We start from the raw sequence: 16800 nt of genomic DNA on the forward strand, positions 1-16800 counted from the left end.
CGGGGAGGGGCTGCAGGGGGCGGGGAGCGAGGGCGATGGGGACTTAGGGGGTTACTGGGACTGGAGAACCGGAAGTTATAGGGGCCTGTAGGGCCCAGAGGTCTGGGGAGCATTAAAAAGAGCGTGTTCAGCAGGTCGAGGGAGGCCATCCTCCACCTCTACTGCGCCCTGGTAAGGCCTCATCTGGAGCACTGCGTCCAGTTCTGGGCTCCCCAGTACGAAAAAGACATGGACCTCTTGGAAAGAGTCCAGCGGAGGGCCACAAAGATGGTGAAGGGCCTGGAGCATCTCTGCTATGAGGAAAGGCTGAGTGAACCGGGTCTGTTCAGCCTGGAGAAAAGAGGACTGAGAGGGGACCTGATCCAGGTCTGTAAATATCTGAGGTGCGGGGGGCAGAGCGGCGAGGCCGGGCTGTTTTCAGTAGTGTGTGGAGACAGGACGAGGGGAAGCGGACAGAAACTGCAGCATAGGAAGTTCTGCACAGATGTATGGTGAGGTGACAGAGCACTGGAACAGGCTGCCCAGGGAGGTTGTGGAGTCTCCTTCTCTGGAGATGTTCAAGACCTGCCTGGACACCTACTTGTGTGAGCTGCTGTAGGGAACTGCTTTGGCAGGGGGTTGGACTCGATGATGTCTGGAGGTCCCTTCCAACCCCTATGAGTCTGTGATTCTGTGAAGGGTTATGGGAATGCTGGGGGACTGCGGGCTGTGGGCAGGAGCGGGGCTGGGGCTCAACCTCAGTGCTAACGGTGCTCCTGCAGGCTGGTGATTGATGCCAAGGAGGCAGCAGGCAGTGGGGACCTGGAGCTGGCCCTGCAGCTGTTCCGGCAGGCGGCCGCCATCCGCCCCAGTGAGAAGCTGCGGGGCCGCATGCAACGACTGGAGGCAGCGTTGGCAGAGCTGGCGGCCACAGCGGAGGAGGAAGACGATGATGGCAACTTTGTGGATGTGTGTGGCAGTGGCCTGCTGCTCTACGGGGAGATGCACGGGAAGCTCTTCCAGCACCAGCGGGAGGGAGTTGCCTTCCTGTACCGCCTGCACCGGGAGGGTCGACCTGGAGGGATCCTGGCTGATGATATGGGCCTGGGGAAGACCATCCAGATCATCGCCTTCCTCTCAGGCATGTTTGACAGCGAGCTCATCCGGCACGTCCTGCTCATCGTGCCCACCACTCTGATCAGCAGCTGGCTGGCTGAGTTTGCTCGCTGGACCCCTGGTCTGCGTGTCAAGGAGTTCCATGGCACGAGCAAGACAGAGCGCACCAGGAACCTGGAGAAGATCCAGAGGAAGAATGGCATTGTCATCACAAGCTACCAGATGCTCGTTAACAACTGGAAGCAACTTGCCAGCTGCCACGGGCAGGACTTTATCTGGGACTACATCATCCTTGACGAAGCACACAAAATCAAGTGCCCGTCTAACAAAACAACAAAGTGTGTGTATGCAATTCCTGCCAAGCATCGTCTCCTCCTCACAGGCACGCCGCTGCAGAACAACCTGCAGGAAATGTGGTCCTTGTTTGACTTTGCATGCCAGGGTTCTCTCTTAGGAACAGCCAAAACATTTAGAATGGAGTACGAGAATCCTATTACTAGGGCCAGGGAGAAGGATGCAACTGCAGGCGAGAAAGCGCTGGGACTTAAGATATCTGAGAACCTAATGACAATTATAAAGCCGTATTTCCTCAGAAGGACTAAAGATGATATTAAAAAAAATCACACTGAGAAATCAGACACTCCTCTTCCTGAGGATCCACGTGAGCCTAGTGCCCCTGTCATGCCATCTCTTACTAGGAAAAATGACTTTGTTGTGTGGGTGTACTTGGCACCAGTGCAGGAAAAAATCTACAGGAACTTTCTCTGTCTAGATCACGTGAAAGAATTGCTGACAACAACCCGATCACCTTTGGCTGAGCTGACTGTCTTGAAGAAGCTGTGTGACCATCCCAGGCTTCTGTCTGCAAGAGCATGTACCCAGCTGGACTTAGATGGACAGGAGCACTTGGAGCAGGATCACGGGAGTGAAGCAGCTGTACTTTCAGGTGCCAACAAAATAGATCATCTGTCTGATGAGACCCTGATCCAGGAGTCTGGGAAAATGCTATTTCTTTTAGGACTCTTAGAGAGACTGCGGGAGGAGGGGCACCGAACGCTGGTGTTCTCACAGTCGAGGAAAATGCTGGATATCATCGAGCGAGTTTTGTCTAGCAGACGATTTAAGATCATGCGCATTGATGGAACAGTGACCCACCTAACAGAACGGGAGAAGCGCATCAGTGCCTTCCAGAGTAACAGGGACTACTCTGTGTTTCTGCTGACGACACAGGTTGGTGGCGTTGGTATCACCTTAACAGCAGCCAACCGAGTGGTGATCTTTGATCCCAGCTGGAATCCAGCTACAGATGCTCAGGCCGTAGATAGAGCTTATAGGATTGGGCAGAAAGAGAACGTGGTGATTTACAGGCTAATTACCTGTGGTACAGTGGAAGAGAAAATATATAGGCGGCAAGTATTTAAGGATTCATTAATAAGACAGACTACAGGTGACAAAAAGAACCCATTCAGGTATTTCTCCAAACAGGAACTAAGGGAGCTTTTCACATTAGAAGATACACGAACATCCACAACTCAGATCCAGCTGCAGTCTTTGCATGCCACCCAAAGACAGACCGATGTGCAGCTGGATGAGCACATTGCTTATTTGCACTCCCTGGAAATGTTTGGCATATCCGATCATGACTTAATATTTACAAGGGAAGTGACCCACGAGGAGCAGGCTGAGAGTGAGGAAGCCCATCAGTACATCCAACAGAGGGTACAGAAGGCCCACGAGCTGGTTCAGTTAGAGTCTCAGCTTAGAGATGTGAGGATGGAAGGGATCCGAAATGCTGCTGAGGAGACGTGGTCAAGACCACCAGAACTGGCTTCGCAGTCAAAGAAGAGATCTCCTGGGTTGAACAATATCAATAACTTTGTTTCACCGCCAGCAGCCGATAAAGGTGAAAATGACAAAGTTATTGATCTTACAGAGGACATGGAAGTCCAGGTTCTTGATGTCAGCTCTAAGATGACAAATCTGACTATTGAGTTAGGTGAAGAGAAACTGGCACAAGAGACATCTGGTATGGACTTAGAGCCAGTTACTAGCAGCAAGAAAATGGAACAGCCCAATATACAAGAATCTGAACAAAATCTGGACTTAAACAGTGTACCACTATCACCTGGACTTGGTCCACTTGATAAAGAGACTCAAATTCTTAAACAGAAACGATGTTCTCTTTATCACATAAATCCAGATAGCTTGACTGAGGCTGGGAATGGCCTGTCTGAGCCTTTTCAGCACTCTTCTAACCAATCTGTTATGGCTGATGATCTCAAAAGGTTACGAGATACAGAAATGGCAGATCAGGCACTTGACTCATTTGCTGTCTCAGACACAGAGAAGAATGATGTTTCTGAGCTAGCTTTGTCAGCCCCACCACCAGATTTATCAGATGTTTTACCAGAAGTCCATGCTGAGGACCAGAAGTATCATGTGGTGGAAACCAGTTTGGAGGATATGTCTGTGCCTTCTCTCCAGGATCAAGTTGACTTCAATCTGGTCCTGGAGGAGTCTGAAGGTGGATTGCAGGATGCCTCAAATGGGGAGAGATCAACGGAGCACCCAGAAGATGAGGACTTCCAACTAAAAGCAAAAAGTCTGTGTAAATCACCAGCAAAAACCTGCTTAAGTGAGAATGGCAACTCTGGAAACCCCTGTCACACAGCTGAAGAAGATCCAAATAATTCTTTGCAAGGGAGTGAAGCATCAGAGGAAGGCAGCGCCATCCTCGTTTCAGGTAGAAAGAAGCACAAGAGAAGAATTGTTTCAGATAGTGAGGACGAGGACTGTTTTGTTATGAACCTGGAGGAAGAGCAGTTTGATAAAAGGTCCTCTCCCCTGAACAGCCCTCTGCATCAATTTATAGAAGGAATTAGTGCATCTACTCCTAAGGATGACAGAAGTATAGCAAAAGCCCTCTTTTCTCCCAAATTAACTAACAGCAGTAACAGGTCTACAGCTTCCAGGAGATCTCTCATCAACAAGGTGGTGGATGAAGTTGAGGATATTGGTGAAATCATGGGAAGCACAGATGAAGAAGAAAACAGCGATGAGGAGCAAGAAGGCTTTGCAGAAGAAGCAGCAGAAGAGTGTAGTGGGGAGTCTGCTGAGCCTGAAGAAGAACCTGCTGGAGAAACACTTAATTCAACTGGAGAGTCCTTCCGTACAGAGGGTACGCAGTCTGAAGATGAGACCGACTCATCTCAGGAGGAATCCACTGGTGATGCAGAGCTTCAGTCAGGTGAGCAGCTGGAGTACTGCACCCAGGAAAGCGTCCCTGTCGATCAGAGTTTCTCTGCCCCCTCAGGTAATTACAGTACCTTGGTGGACAGAGGGAAGAATCTGAAGGACAATGGAAAACTACAAGAGGCACTGAACTGTTTCCTGCAAGCTCTTGACATAAAAAGTGGAGATCCTGAAATTATGCTTATGACTCTAAACTTGTATAGACAGCTAGCCCAGAAATGAAACGTAAACCTTTGAACAGTCTTATGAAATATGCGTACCTCTGTTAAGTAGTTTAACTTTTTTCACAAAATACTTGTCTGAACTACAGTGATTATTTTTTTTTAACTTAAGACTGATGGCTGCAATTTATATTTCTTTCATGTTGTGAAACTTTCAGTCGTGCTTAGTGAGCAAATCCAGCAACTCCTCCTGTCGTGTATAAAACTGTCACATTTTAGGTGCTGGGAAAGGGGTTTCACTGTGGACCCAGTTCACTAAGATGAAAGTTCACGTTCCTGTTCACTTAATTAAAATGCATATCTTTATACCCAAATGCAGCTCTGGATTTGTGTTTCCAGCCTTCAGTTTTTCTTCTGGCAGGAGAGAATCTCACAAAGCTGAAGGCGTGGTTCCACAGCAGCTTACTGCGGTCTAAATTCCAAATGCTGCAGTCCCTCCCCTTCTCAATGTAAAATAAAGTCCATTTCCCTACCTGAACCATGCCCTGCTTTTTGAGCACACCGAGTGCTTGGTGTAAAGCAGAGCACAGAACTGCCACCACCTGGATTTATCTGGTCTGACAATGCACATCCTGGGGTGGGGGGGAGATGGCGTGCTGGCCTCCATTACTTGGAAGATTTATAGCAGCAAACACCTACCTGGTGTCAGGTCTAGCACCAAAGCACAGCATCACAGAAAACCTTGTGCTCCAACTCCTGCCATCCCACTATTGCTGCAGAAGAGTTACGTAGCTGGGAGATTGCAGGAGGACTGGAAACAGCTGTTAGAGCTTGACTGCTGCAAGGTGCTGAACATTCTGAACCTTTGGGTATTTCTGGAGGAGTCAAGGGCTTCACAGGTGGCTCTGGTCTGACCTTGCAGTCTCCCTCTCATCTTTCCCTCTGAGCAGTATCATCAAAGCCTGCTGTTGCACAGAGGCAGCAGGAAAACACAACAGCTTTAAAGTTTTGCGCTGCTTTTCCTCTGGTGAGGTGGCCCTCTCACTCTCTTCCCACATTTGACTGAGCTGTGGAAATTTTTTTAATGAGGTACTATCAGCACAATGAACCTGAAATGAGTTCCTAGTGCAGTTCAAGCTTGAAGTTACAAGAACCTCACCCTGGCTCTCAGCAATGCCTTGCTAGCCTGACTTCCCCCTCTGCCACCACAGTGAGTTAAATTTGGCCTGGGTATGGGAATTTGAGTTCTTTGTACTAGTGACATGCCAAATGCAAACAGGAGATGTACCAATGTGCTTTTGCTAATAGGTGTAGAACAAAGCCCTGGTAGCCTGGAAACAAGTAGTTTATTAATAAAGCATCACTTAAATGGGGCTGCATCTGCTCTCGTGCTGTAAAAAGGCCTGTCTGCCTTACATAACAAAATATTAATGAGCTAGAGCTTTGCAAACGCTGGTTGGCTCGTACAGACCTTCTGTTCTCTCAACAAAATGAAACAAATGTCCCCTAAAGCAGAGCAGGAGAAAAACCTGACCTGATTTCAGCCTCACCTCTTCATTGTCTCTGATGGGGGGAAGACCTGTTGTTCTATTTGATGTTTTGTCCTCAGCCCTCAGACACACCAGTATGCTCACCAGCAGCAAAGACAGCACCAGTCTGTCTTTCAGCAGACAGAAGATGGGTGCAGTGGGATGTTTATTACCGAGATGCCAGAGGTAGGGATCTCATTCACATCAGTCACACTGTCATTTATCCAGTTTCACCAGAAGGACAAGGTGCACCTTACTAAGTTTTAGGCACGTACTTCATGCCTAGCAGTAGGTGAACTGAGGGAGCAACAGGCATTTAGTGGCCTTCCTCTAGCTTTTTCTTCTCTCATTCAAGCCTAAGTTACACAACTTCTTCCTTGAGCTTTGAGTGGATAAGGTACAGATGATTTTGTATTCGGAGGGGCTACTCTTACACCTTCCCCCTTCCTCCTACTGCTTTGTGCCTCCAGCCTTGGTAAAGGCTGCTGACTGAAAGAACAAGGAGCCTGCCCACAGCAGCAACCCTGAGCCCTAGCTGTAGCATTAGCTGTCCTCTACAATGGGAGGCTCTTCCCACTTTAAGTCTGAGCTCTGGAGCTGAACCTGTAGCATCTGAGCTGCCTGCATCCTTGCTGGTGAGGATAAAAGCAAATGCTCTAGGGAACCCCTTACCCTTTCTAGGTTGACTGTATTTGCAGCCTGAGCTTTCGCAGCTGTACATCATCTCTGTAGCAGGAAAAGCAAGGGGCTGGCCTACAAGCTGATGCAGATTTCAACATCTACACGCAACCTTTACCTTTTTCAGGGAGCACTTTCTCTCTCTGTGCAGGGCCCCATTCTCTGCTGGCTGTGATTTGCACTTCCTGCAGGGATGGCTGGCCGTCTCCAAGCACCTGCTGGTTATGACCAATGTGCTCCTACATCCACGTGCCTGGGAAATGCTCAGAATTCAAGCAGCCATGAATTCAACGGTCATTCACATTTTATTTCCTGCCTTCCACCATAATAATATGGTACCCAAACTTGGTTTTGACAGGGGGGTCCGTATACACCGGCTTGTCCATGCTGCTCACCGGCAGGGCAAACGCCGCATCCTGGAAAGGTCCCACCATGGAGCCTCTGGTCATCCAGCCCAAGTCTCCCTGGAGGAAGGAACGGCCAGGTTAAGCTGCAGACCTCTCACCGCCGAGGGCAGCGCTCGGCCAGGAGCAGCCTTACCCCTTGCCTGGCCTTGTCCTCGCTGTACTGCGAGGCCACCTCGCTGAAGCGCACCCCGGCCTTCAGCTTCTCCATGGCTTCCATGGCTCTGCCGTGCTTCTCGCACAAGATGTGCCGAACCTGAGAGGCAGGAGGGGGCCGTGACGGGCTGCGACAGCCGCCAGCCCCGAAAGCAAGGAGGGAGAACCGGTACGCACCTTCACGGCGCTGCCGCCGCCCTTCGGGCCCCGGGCCCCGGCCTCGCCGCTCTCACCGCCTGCAAACAGCGCCATGAAACCGGGCCGGTCCTCCAAGCGCCGGTACCGGCACCCGGGCCGCTCTGCAGGCCTCCCTTCCCCGGCCCCGCTCACCCTTGCCCGCCTTGCCGCCTTTCCCCTTCGGAGCCATAACCACAGCACCGCCACACTCAACGCCGACCAGCACGCCTTGCGCAGCGACCCGCCCCGGGGCCTTGGGCCCGCCCCTTGTCTCGGGCCCTGGGCCCGCCCCCGTTCCCTAGGCCTGCCCCCCAACCCCTAGGCCTGCCGCGAATCCGTAGGCCTGCCCCCGGTCCCTGGGCTCGCCCCCGGTCCCTGGGCCTGCACGTGGTACTGTGATGTCCGCTGCCCTCTCGTTTCCACCTCCCCGCAGGGTTTGGATGAACCATGGAGATATCTTAGAGTCGGTTTGGGTTGTTTTTGGTTTGTTTTGTTTTGTTTTTTCTTTTTTTTTTTTTTTTTTTTTAAAATTCTTTCTTTTCCTGAGTTTCTCAGCCTGACTTAACTTCAGATCCTAACTTAACGCTGAAATCTGCCATCCTTGAGAGGGAAGGGAGCAAGTGCGAGTAACAGGAGGGGTTCAAAACAAACAGCTGAGGACAGCAGAGCCTCTCTGAGCTCAGCAGAGCCTCTCTGAGCTCAGCGCAGGGCACATCCACAGAGGTGGTGCTCCAGGGGAGGGCACAGGGTCTCCAAACCAACCCTGGCCCCTGGGGCTGTGCCCCACTGCTGCTCAGCCCTGGCCCCATTGCTCTGCCCCGATTCAGGGAGGCTGGGGTACTTGGGAGCTTGCAGATAGGGGAAGTAATAAAGCACAAACTTTCTTAACTCTGTGTTTCTCTGCTAGTTGCTGTCTGGCCTTTTCTTGCCCTGAGGAAGAAGAGAGATGGTGTTTCTGCTCAGCCCCCACCCCCCGGCTGTCCTTGCCCCACTGCTCCTCACTGTGGCTTCTGCTGCAGTCCCAGCACATGGTGTGTGGGGTCCTGTTTGTGTCAGGGGGATGGTGGCAGTGCCAGCAGTACAGGGACAGCAGTGGGGTGCAGCCCCAGGCACAGAAACTGGGAAACTGCAGGAGTCCTGTGAGTGAGGGTCAAAGCACAGCCCTGCATCCCAACAGCTGGCTGGGTTTGGCCAGCAGCTGTAGGAACTCCAGCAATGGGAGCTGTAGATGTCTGCAGGAGGCACAAGACTACCCGGCTTCTGCAGGGTGCTTCAGTCTGATGGCAGAGGTGGGGAGGGAAAGTCTGTGTTTGCACTGAGGGCTGAAGAACTCTCTGGAATGCAGCATTGTCAGGGGCTTTCGAGGGGCCTGAGGTCACCGCACAGGCTGCAGACAGCAGGCGCCTGCTCCCCGTGCAGCAGGGAGGAAGCTTTGGATGATGAGCAGGAATGGTCTGTGGCTCTTCCAAAGCAACCTCCTGTCCAACCGACCTCCAAAGTAAATCTCCACATTTCCAGCTGAACTCAAAACCTGGGACTTTTGCCTGGGAAACTGATGGCACAACGTCAAAGGAAAGAGAATAAAACATCATCACCATTGTGCATTAGAAAAAGCCGTTTAAAGTACCACATGCCGAGTGACCAAACAGTTTCAAGCTAGCTTTGTTGTGGGTGCTGGGAGGTGCCTGGAGCTGCAGTCCTGCTGTGTTCCTGAGCAGCAGGAGCTGCTGTCCCAGTGGCACAGGAGGTGCCAGGTCCCAGTCCCCACTAGAGTGCTGCATGTCTGCCTCTCCCCTCTTGCCAGCAGCGCAGCAGGGACATGGGGGCCTCAGGTCCCAACACTGCTTCTCTGCCAGCAACTCTCCCACTGGAGAGGAACCAAAGAGGATTCGCCAAGGAAGAAATGAAAGCACGAAAGAAGCCCCAGTGGGGCAGCCGGGACATCCCTTCTGCAGTGACCTGAGTGCCTAAAGCTACTGCCCGCAGCACGGCTCCATCTGCACCAACCCGAGCCCTTTGTGGCCAGAAGGCTCTGTGCAGGTTTAGGGCTGGCTGTTTGCACCATCTAGCTCAGGAGCAAACTCCATCATGACCCTCCGAGCCAGTGGATTTGTGGTCTTGAGCAGTTCAGCTGCAGATGGCCGGGAACCGCTGCTGGTTTTACTGCTCTTCTTCTGGAGCAGAGCCTTAAAATCTTCATTCCTGCTGGAGGACTTCCCGGTGCTCACTGCTGCTGCAGGAGACTCACTGGTTGGTGAGCCTGACGTCTTCACGGGAGAGTGGGAATTGGGCCGGCTGCTAAAGCTGTCGCCTGGCTCCTTCCGCCCCAGAACCTTCCTCTTGGACCTAAACACCAAAGAGATGTGTGGTGGGAGCAGTCCCAGGCAGGAGCTGCCACTGCTTTGGATGGGTTGATTTCCTATAGCAATGGGAAGGGCAGTGCCTAAGGGGCAAAGGGCAGAGCGTAAGGGGGGAGGAGCACGGCACCCACCCTGCTCTGCTGGGGCAGGATGGAGGTGCTCAAAGCCAGGCTGGACAGGGCTTGGTGCAACCTGACCCAGTGGGAGGTGTCCCTGCCGACAGCAGGGTGTTGGACTGGAGGATCTTTAACACCCCTTCCAACCAAATGATGCTGTGATTCTGTGCTTAGCATACGTGTGAGCCATCCACAGCTCCTCTGGGCAATCTGTTCCAGTGCCTCACCACCCTCATTGTAAAAAATTCCTTCCTTACATCCTCAGGAGTGCATAAGGCAACAACAACCCCTCCGAGGGTGGGCTCGAGGGGCTGTGCCCACCACAGCGCTCTTTCTACCTGTGAATGACAGTGAAGAGATCCTCTGTGGTGCGGGATGCCATGAAGACATCATCGTCTTCCTCAGCGATGGAGTCGGCCGTCTTGTCACTGGCGAAGCTCTTCTCCTCTGTGCCAGCCTCAGACGAACTGCCTGCTTGCAGGGAGGAGAAGACAGCCATGAAATACATGGGATGATGGAGAGGGATCCCCCGGCCCCCTTCTCCGCACAGAGCAGCAGGCGCACCCTCACCTTGCTCCGAGGGGGTCTCGCCAGCTTGCGCCGTGCCTGGGACCTCAGTGGGTGTTGCGCCATCAGCGTCAGGTTGGCAGCAGCTGGGCTCTGAATCCAGCGTGATGATGGGGCTGGGGGTGGGCGCCGGGTCCCCTGCACCCCCCGCCTGCTGCACCGGGATTGGGGTGAGCGGCAGGTAGAGCACGCTGGGCTTCTTGGGCACCGGCGGCGGCACCTTGGCCTTCCTGCGCTCTGCCTCTGGCCGCGGTTTGTCCTCCAGGCTGCCCTGCGAGAGCCGCCGAGGCTGCCCCGGGCCCCTCCATGGCTCCCCTTTCCGTAGCATCAGGCTGTCCTTGGTGGTGATGCTTGGTGGGGATGTGGGGGACAGGGGACCCTCCTCCCGCAGGACCACGGGCTTGGGCAGGATGCACGGGGGCCGCTTGGCCAACGGTGGTTTCTCCGCTACCGGCGGCTTCACTTTCCTCTCCGGCCCCGGGCAGGGGATACGTGGCAGTTCCTCCGCATGCTCTGGGCCGTCAGTGTTGTCCTCTGGCTCGGAGCGGCTGATGGAGCGCAGACGCACAGAGCGCAGGTCGGACTGGGTGACCACGGGCATGATGGGCTGGATGGGACTGGTCTTCTGGACCAGCTTGGTGCCGAAGGTGGAGTCGGAGTGGTGCCGGCTGACCTTGGTCTTCCCCTTCAAGGAGATCTTCAGCCCCGAGAGGTCGAGGTGGGCGGGCGGTGTGAGCGGCAGCTCAAAGGACAGCCTGGATTTGGGACTCCTCTCCATGGGGGATGTGGGGGGCAGCGAGGACTTCCTCTCGGGAACCAGCGGCCTCACCCGCACCTGGTGTGGTGAGTGCCCGAGGATGGCTGAGGTGGGGACGGTGGGTGTGGGGGTCTCTGATTGGCTGGAGTACCCGCTGGATGGGGACATCAGCCCTGCGGGCCTGCCCGGGGACGAGGTTTTGAGGTCAGCCTCTGCTGAGAGCTGGGAGGGTGTTGTGGCCCTGGAGATAGAGGGGGACATGAGGGACTCGGAGCTGCCCCGTGCCTTCACACACTCAATGGCTGTAGTCCCTGTGGCTGTGCTGGAGCCGGAGAGGGAGCGGTAGGGCTCACCATTCTTCCAGTCTGCCATGTACCACTGGCCGGGGGCAGCTGGGCTGTCGGGCTCTCTACCCTGGGGGTCTGCATGCACCACCCGGTGCCCAGCAGGTTCCAGCGGGATGCACAGGCTCTTGGGTCTCTGATCATGGGGCAGCCCCAGGGCAGCCAGGCTGTCCTGCCCTTCTTTGATCAGTGAGACGCTGCGGGTGGGCGGCGAGGGCTTCTTCTTGGCCTTCTTAAGGGAAATGCTCTTGGAGCGCCGCCGCCGCTGCCCGTCCGGCTCCGGCCCGAGCGAGATGTTATCAGTGCTGGTGCTGCCCTCGGAGCCGGCGCTGGGGTAGCCCAGGGCACAGTTGGTGCTGCCTCGCCGGGCTTCGGCGTAAGCAATGTCCACGGAGCAGAGGGACCCCGAGTCGGTGGGCACCGACAGCGAGCGCTCGCGGAAGCGGCACCCTCCCCGCTCCACCCCTAAGCGCGATGGCTCCGGTGCCGGCTCCGGCTCTTTGTTTGTGGGTGAAAAGTTCACCCTGGCTTCTTGGCCATCACACCTCCGGATGCCCCCAGCGCCAGGAGGAGACTCAGGAGTCGTGGCGGAGAAGGAGCTGGGCCCAGCGCTCCCCACATGCTCCTCCTGAGCGATGAAGAAGGAGGCGGCCCGCTCGGTGCCGGTGGGTGAGCCCATGGCGGAGCTGCCTGGTGAGACCTCGTGGCCGGCAGCAGGGCTGGGGGGGGTGGTGTATCCTAAGGAATTGGCACCCCAAGGTGGGGGAAAAGAGGAGCCCTGTGGTCCGTTGCAGGTGCTGGGGGTGGCCGCGTTGTCCATGGAGGATGGCGGTGGGCAGCAGCGTGCCTGCAGCGTGCCCCCGAGATCACTGAAGGTCTTCCTCAGCGGGGCAGAGAGCGGCTGGCGGGGGCTGGTCTGCTGGGAGGGCTTCCTCCCACCCGCGGTCTCAAAGCTGCAGGACAGGGACTCGGCGATGGGGGGGTGTGTGGTGTGCGCAGGGCCGTTGGTGCTGCCTGTGGGGACAAAAGTGGGGTGAGCGTGGGCTGGCATTGCCCTGGGCATCACGGCCACCATCCTTCCCTATTGGATGTAGGACCGTTCCCACCCTATGGCCCAGCTTTGGACTGCATCCTTGCCTGCATATGCAGTGTGTCCCAGCTGACTGCAAGAGAAGGGTTGACCCCAGATGTTCCCCTCTACTGGGTGGGCAGCAGCCAGCTGGGGACAGTCCCAGCCTGGTTAGCACCTGTGCTGGGATTTGAGATGTGCCATGAGGTGTGTGGACAGTTTAACTGGGGCGGGAGCCTCCATGCAAGAGGCAGTACCCCCATAGGGACCAAAGTGCTGCCCCAGTGCTGTTCTGTGGTGGGCATCACCCCCTGGGCTCACAGCCCTTCCTCATCTCAGAGCAGTCCAGTGGGAACAGTGCCAGGGTACCACACACAGCCAGACAGGGACTCAAGGCTGTGATCAGCTGAACTCTGAGTTACTCCACAGGAGGAGTCTCACTGGGGTCCTGTCCCCAGTGGCTGGCCAGCGTCACAGGGAAAAGCCTTCCTCCTGCCCAGTGAGAACTTCTCTTGGTGCTGTGATTTCTCTACCTCCGGTCCCCACATACTTATGAAGAACCTTTCCTGCGGTCAGCACTGCGATGCCCAAGAGCTGGGACAGATGCTGCACTGATAGGATCAAGCACTGCTTCATGGCCACGCCAGGGATGCTCTGAGCACCCTCACCATGCCAGCACCCTCATCACAGTGGCGTGGGGTCTGCCTACTGCCCGCGAGGAAGGGCACAGGGCCAGGTTGGATCTCAGCATCCTTCACTCCTTGTAAGCACCCTGACTTGGGGCATGGCGGTGTCCCCCAACACATGCCAGCTCCAGTGCCAGGCCAAGCGTCACCAGCATGCCCAGGACCCCAGCTGTGCACAGGGGGTCTCCTTGGTGGCCTTCACACCCCCACGGCCGGGGTGTCCCAGCCCCCCGGGGTGGCTGCGCGGTTCTTGCTGTCACCTTGGTCTCGCAGGGACATGTTAGGGAATCCGATAACGGTCCGTCTACGCCGCAGGGTGGACTTGGGGTTCATCGCGGTCTCTGTGTTAAACAGGGAGTGACGAGCACTCGCGTGCCTAGCAAAGTGCTGCCCTGTAGCCAAAACAAACACGCCGTACCGTATTGCTGCGGCCAGGAGGACACGGCCACCTGCGGCACCACGGCTGTCCCCTGGCTTGCTGCAGCAGGGAGTGGGTGGCGGGGGATGGAGGACGTGGTGAGCCATGTGCTGTGAGATGTGGTGGGTGGTGCCGGCTGCGGGAACGCGGAGCTGCTGCTGCGATGGAGGTGGGATGCATGAAATGATGAGAGGTGGTGGCCTTAAGCTGTGCCAGGGGAAGGTCAGGTTGGGTATTAGCAGAGATTTCTTCTCTGGAAAAGTGATAATGCACTGGCACAGGGAGGTGTGGGGAGGGGGGGGGCATTGCTCTTAGAGGCATTTGAGAGCTGTGGGGATGTGGCACTGAGGGACACGATCAGTGGCTGAACGTGTTCATGGGGTGTCTGGGAGCTGCGGCCCTGCAAGAACAGACGGATGGATGGATGGACAGACGGAGCACGGTGAGAGCCAAGGTGACAACAGAACCGGCTGGCAGGGCAGCACGGCACAAACAAGAGACCGGCTGGTGGCATGGATCGGACACACGGAGCTGCAGATGGCAGGAGAGATGGCAGGGAATGACGCACGCAAGCATGCCGCTGCTGTCCCCTGCTGTCCCCACGTGGCCGGCGGGGACACGGGCTCTCAGCCCGCCCTCCCACCACCCAGCATCCCGTTGGGAGCATCCTTCCCAGGTGCCAGCTCAGCTCCATCACCTCTCCCCCAGCAACCACGCGTGGCTGGTGCCTTACCCGAGACATTGATGGGGACCACGTTAGTCTGCACAGAGCAGGACTGGTGCCACTGCTTCTCCTCCACGGTGGGCAGGGGGAAGGCCCTGGGCCAGGCTGTCTGCTTGTCGGGGGTGGTGGGGAGGCTCAGGGAGATGTCGGGTGGTCTCACGCCCAGCGTGCTGGCACTGCTGCTCTCCTCCTCATCGGCTCGCCGGCTCGGGGGCTGCGGGGAAAAGCATGAATCAGCCCGACAGAAAGGACAGAAAGGGCCACCCCCCATCTTGCTGTGCAATGCTGTGCCAACGTATCATCCCCAGCTGACATCCTGCCACCCCACAGAGAGCTCAGGCACAAAGGTCTGTCCCCACCGCGGCCCTGGGACTCACCATAAGCACGAACTCGAGGCGCTTGGAGGGCAGGGAACGGGGTGAGGGCTCCGTAGGGGTGCTGGGAGGTGGGTGGCCGGCGGCACGGAAGGTCTGCCCAGTCACTCTGCTCTCAGCATACTGCTCCTCATACTCCTCTGCAAGGGAAACAGCCAGTTGGATCCTACTCCAGCCACCAGTGTCTGTCTCTAGGCTGTGTCTGCCTGTCCTGCTCGAGGTGCAGGAAGGGGAGTGCAGGGCCCTGCAGCGGGGCCGGGGCTGGGAAAGCTGCAGCTCCCAGGGGGCTGGGAGCCTGGCTGGGGATGGCCAGCACTCCCCATCTCCCGTCCTGTGATTGTTGAGCTAATTAGCGCTGGTCGTTACAGCCTAGTGCGGAAACCAGCTCTACTCGGGCTGCCGTAATGAGATTACGAGCTGGGGGAAGGCCAGGCTGCTGATCTAATCGATGCCTGTAAAGCATCTGATCTGAGGCCGCGTGACGTCGCGATGGAGAAATTGGGAGGAAACAAGATCAGCAGCCACGCTGATTCCATTACCCGGCCCCACGCTCCTCGTAGGCAGTGCCAGGCACAGCTCAGGGCCACGGTGGCTCTGCTGGGTGCAGGGCTTTGGGGACAGAGCAGAGAACGGGCTGCCGCAGGCTGGGATGTCACAGCTCCACAAGGTGCACGGAGCAGCTCGGAGGTGCCCTCGGTGCAGCAGACCCAGAGCCGTACCCAGCAATGCCCCAGTACCTTGCAGCAGGCTCTGCAGGTTGAGCTGAGCCTCCTGGTGCAGCTGCTCCATGCCGGGCGGGCGGCCGGCAGCCAGGAAGACGTTCACTGGCTGCTGCCATGACAGCTTGGTGGGGGCGGCTTTCTTGCTCTCCAAGTCCAGGTTAGAGGTGGCTACGAGCAGAACAAGAGGGAAGTGAGGGACTGCGCTTCCTGTGAGTGCTGCTGAGGGTTTGGGGCCGGTGCTGAGGCAGCACAGCGCACCCATCCCATCCAGCAACGCAGGGCTGGGGATGTGGCTGTGTCAGACAAGAGCAGAGCCCGTCGCTGCTGCAGGCGCTGGACACGCTTCTGTGGGCGGCCAGAGCCAGGCAAGGAGCAGAGAGAAATTGAGGAAGGAAGAAATCAACCCACCGCCCTGGGTGATTGCACAGCTGCTGTCGGGTGCAGGAAGGGCAACGGTGAAGCAACCTCCTTGCTGCAGGAGAGCAGAAACCACAGCCTAAAGGGAGGGGGCGAGGGGACACGGCACATTTTGCTGCACTTCATCCACCAGCATCGCCCGAGAGTAACTCGCATTTGGCAGGAAAGGGTGGGAAGAGGCTGCGGGCTGCTGGGTGGCCCCGGGGTGCAGGCAGCGCACACCCAGCCCCGCTTCCTGCGTGGCAAACGCTTCCCCTCATCCCTGTGCTGTGGGTGCTGTCCCCAGCGAGAGCCTCAGCACCCTCAACCCCACCCCAGCGTGCAGAGCAAGCAGCTCTGCGGCTTTGCTGAAGGATGACTGCACCATGGCAGCCTCAGTGCCCAGCACCTCCCTGCTGGGTTCCCCCTTCTGCTCCATTTGAACCCTCTGCAGCCACCACCATCCCAGCCTGCATGCCCTCAGCATCACCCCTGCTCCTTCCCTACCCGCAGCCCCCAGCACAACACCCAGCATCCGAAGGCAGCGTGCCTGCTCCCTAGCCTAGTTACTTTTATAATTTGTGTTACCATAACGACATGCCTTAACACAAGCCTTTTTTTTTTTTTTTTCCTTTCGTCTTTTCCTTTAAATAATTTGACTTGTTTCCATATCAACCAAAAGGTGTCGGGGTGTGCGCGTGGAAATCACACTGAGCTTTGCCCAGCTGCAGGATCCCATCCCAGAGGGGGCACACGGGGCAGCACCGTGCCCAGAGCAGCCATCGTTCAGGGATGGCATTTCTCTGCTCCAGGTG

General features: G+C 56.3%; 3 protein-coding genes across 5 annotated transcripts; 1 reads left to right on the forward strand and 2 right to left on the reverse strand.

Moving 5' to 3' along the window:
- Positions 1 to 772: 772 nt before the first annotated feature.
- ERCC6L (ERCC excision repair 6 like, spindle assembly checkpoint helicase) lies at positions 773 to 5230 on the forward strand. The gene has a single exon (XM_042825338.1). It carries the CDS (start codon positions 871 to 873, stop codon positions 4567 to 4569), a length of 3699 nt encoding a protein of 1232 aa, XP_042681272.1. The 5' UTR covers positions 773 to 870; the 3' UTR covers positions 4570 to 5230.
- A 1771-nt stretch (positions 5231 to 7001) lies between these two features.
- On the reverse strand, positions 7002 to 7657 carry PIN4 (peptidylprolyl cis/trans isomerase, NIMA-interacting 4). Its single transcript, XM_042825339.1, has 4 exons — positions 7606 to 7657; positions 7453 to 7511; positions 7256 to 7375; positions 7002 to 7179 (listed from the first exon to the last, which is right to left on the reverse strand). Exons 1-4 carry the CDS (start codon positions 7640 to 7642, stop codon positions 7021 to 7023), a joined length of 375 nt encoding a protein of 124 aa, XP_042681273.1. The 5' UTR covers positions 7643 to 7657; the 3' UTR covers positions 7002 to 7020.
- Positions 7658 to 9052: 1395 nt separating this feature from the next.
- On the reverse strand, positions 9053 to 16500 carry NHSL2 (NHS like 2). Of its 3 annotated transcripts, none has more exons than XM_042825452.1 (7): positions 15605 to 16500; positions 14871 to 15007; positions 14503 to 14707; positions 13612 to 13692; positions 10499 to 12610; positions 10267 to 10399; positions 9053 to 9798 (listed from the first exon to the last, which is right to left on the reverse strand). In XM_042825452.1, exons 1-7 carry the CDS (start codon positions 15849 to 15851, stop codon positions 9495 to 9497), a joined length of 3219 nt encoding a protein of 1072 aa, XP_042681386.1. In that variant the 5' UTR covers positions 15852 to 16500; the 3' UTR covers positions 9053 to 9494. The 3 variants fall into 3 exon arrangements, with proteins under 3 accessions (XP_042681386.1, XP_042681385.1, XP_042681387.1); XM_042825451.1 differs by having other exon boundaries at positions 13612 to 13743; XM_042825453.1 differs by lacking the exon at positions 13612 to 13692 and having other exon boundaries at positions 15605 to 16498.
- Positions 16501 to 16800: the final 300 nt, after the last annotated feature.

The sequence above is a fragment of the Centrocercus urophasianus genome, unplaced genomic scaffold (genome assembly GCF_019232065.1).
Source record: "Centrocercus urophasianus isolate 14NV4802_14NV808 unplaced genomic scaffold, USGS_Curo_1.0 seq_24, whole genome shotgun sequence".
Lineage (NCBI taxonomy): Eukaryota > Metazoa > Chordata > Aves > Galliformes > Phasianidae > Centrocercus > Centrocercus urophasianus.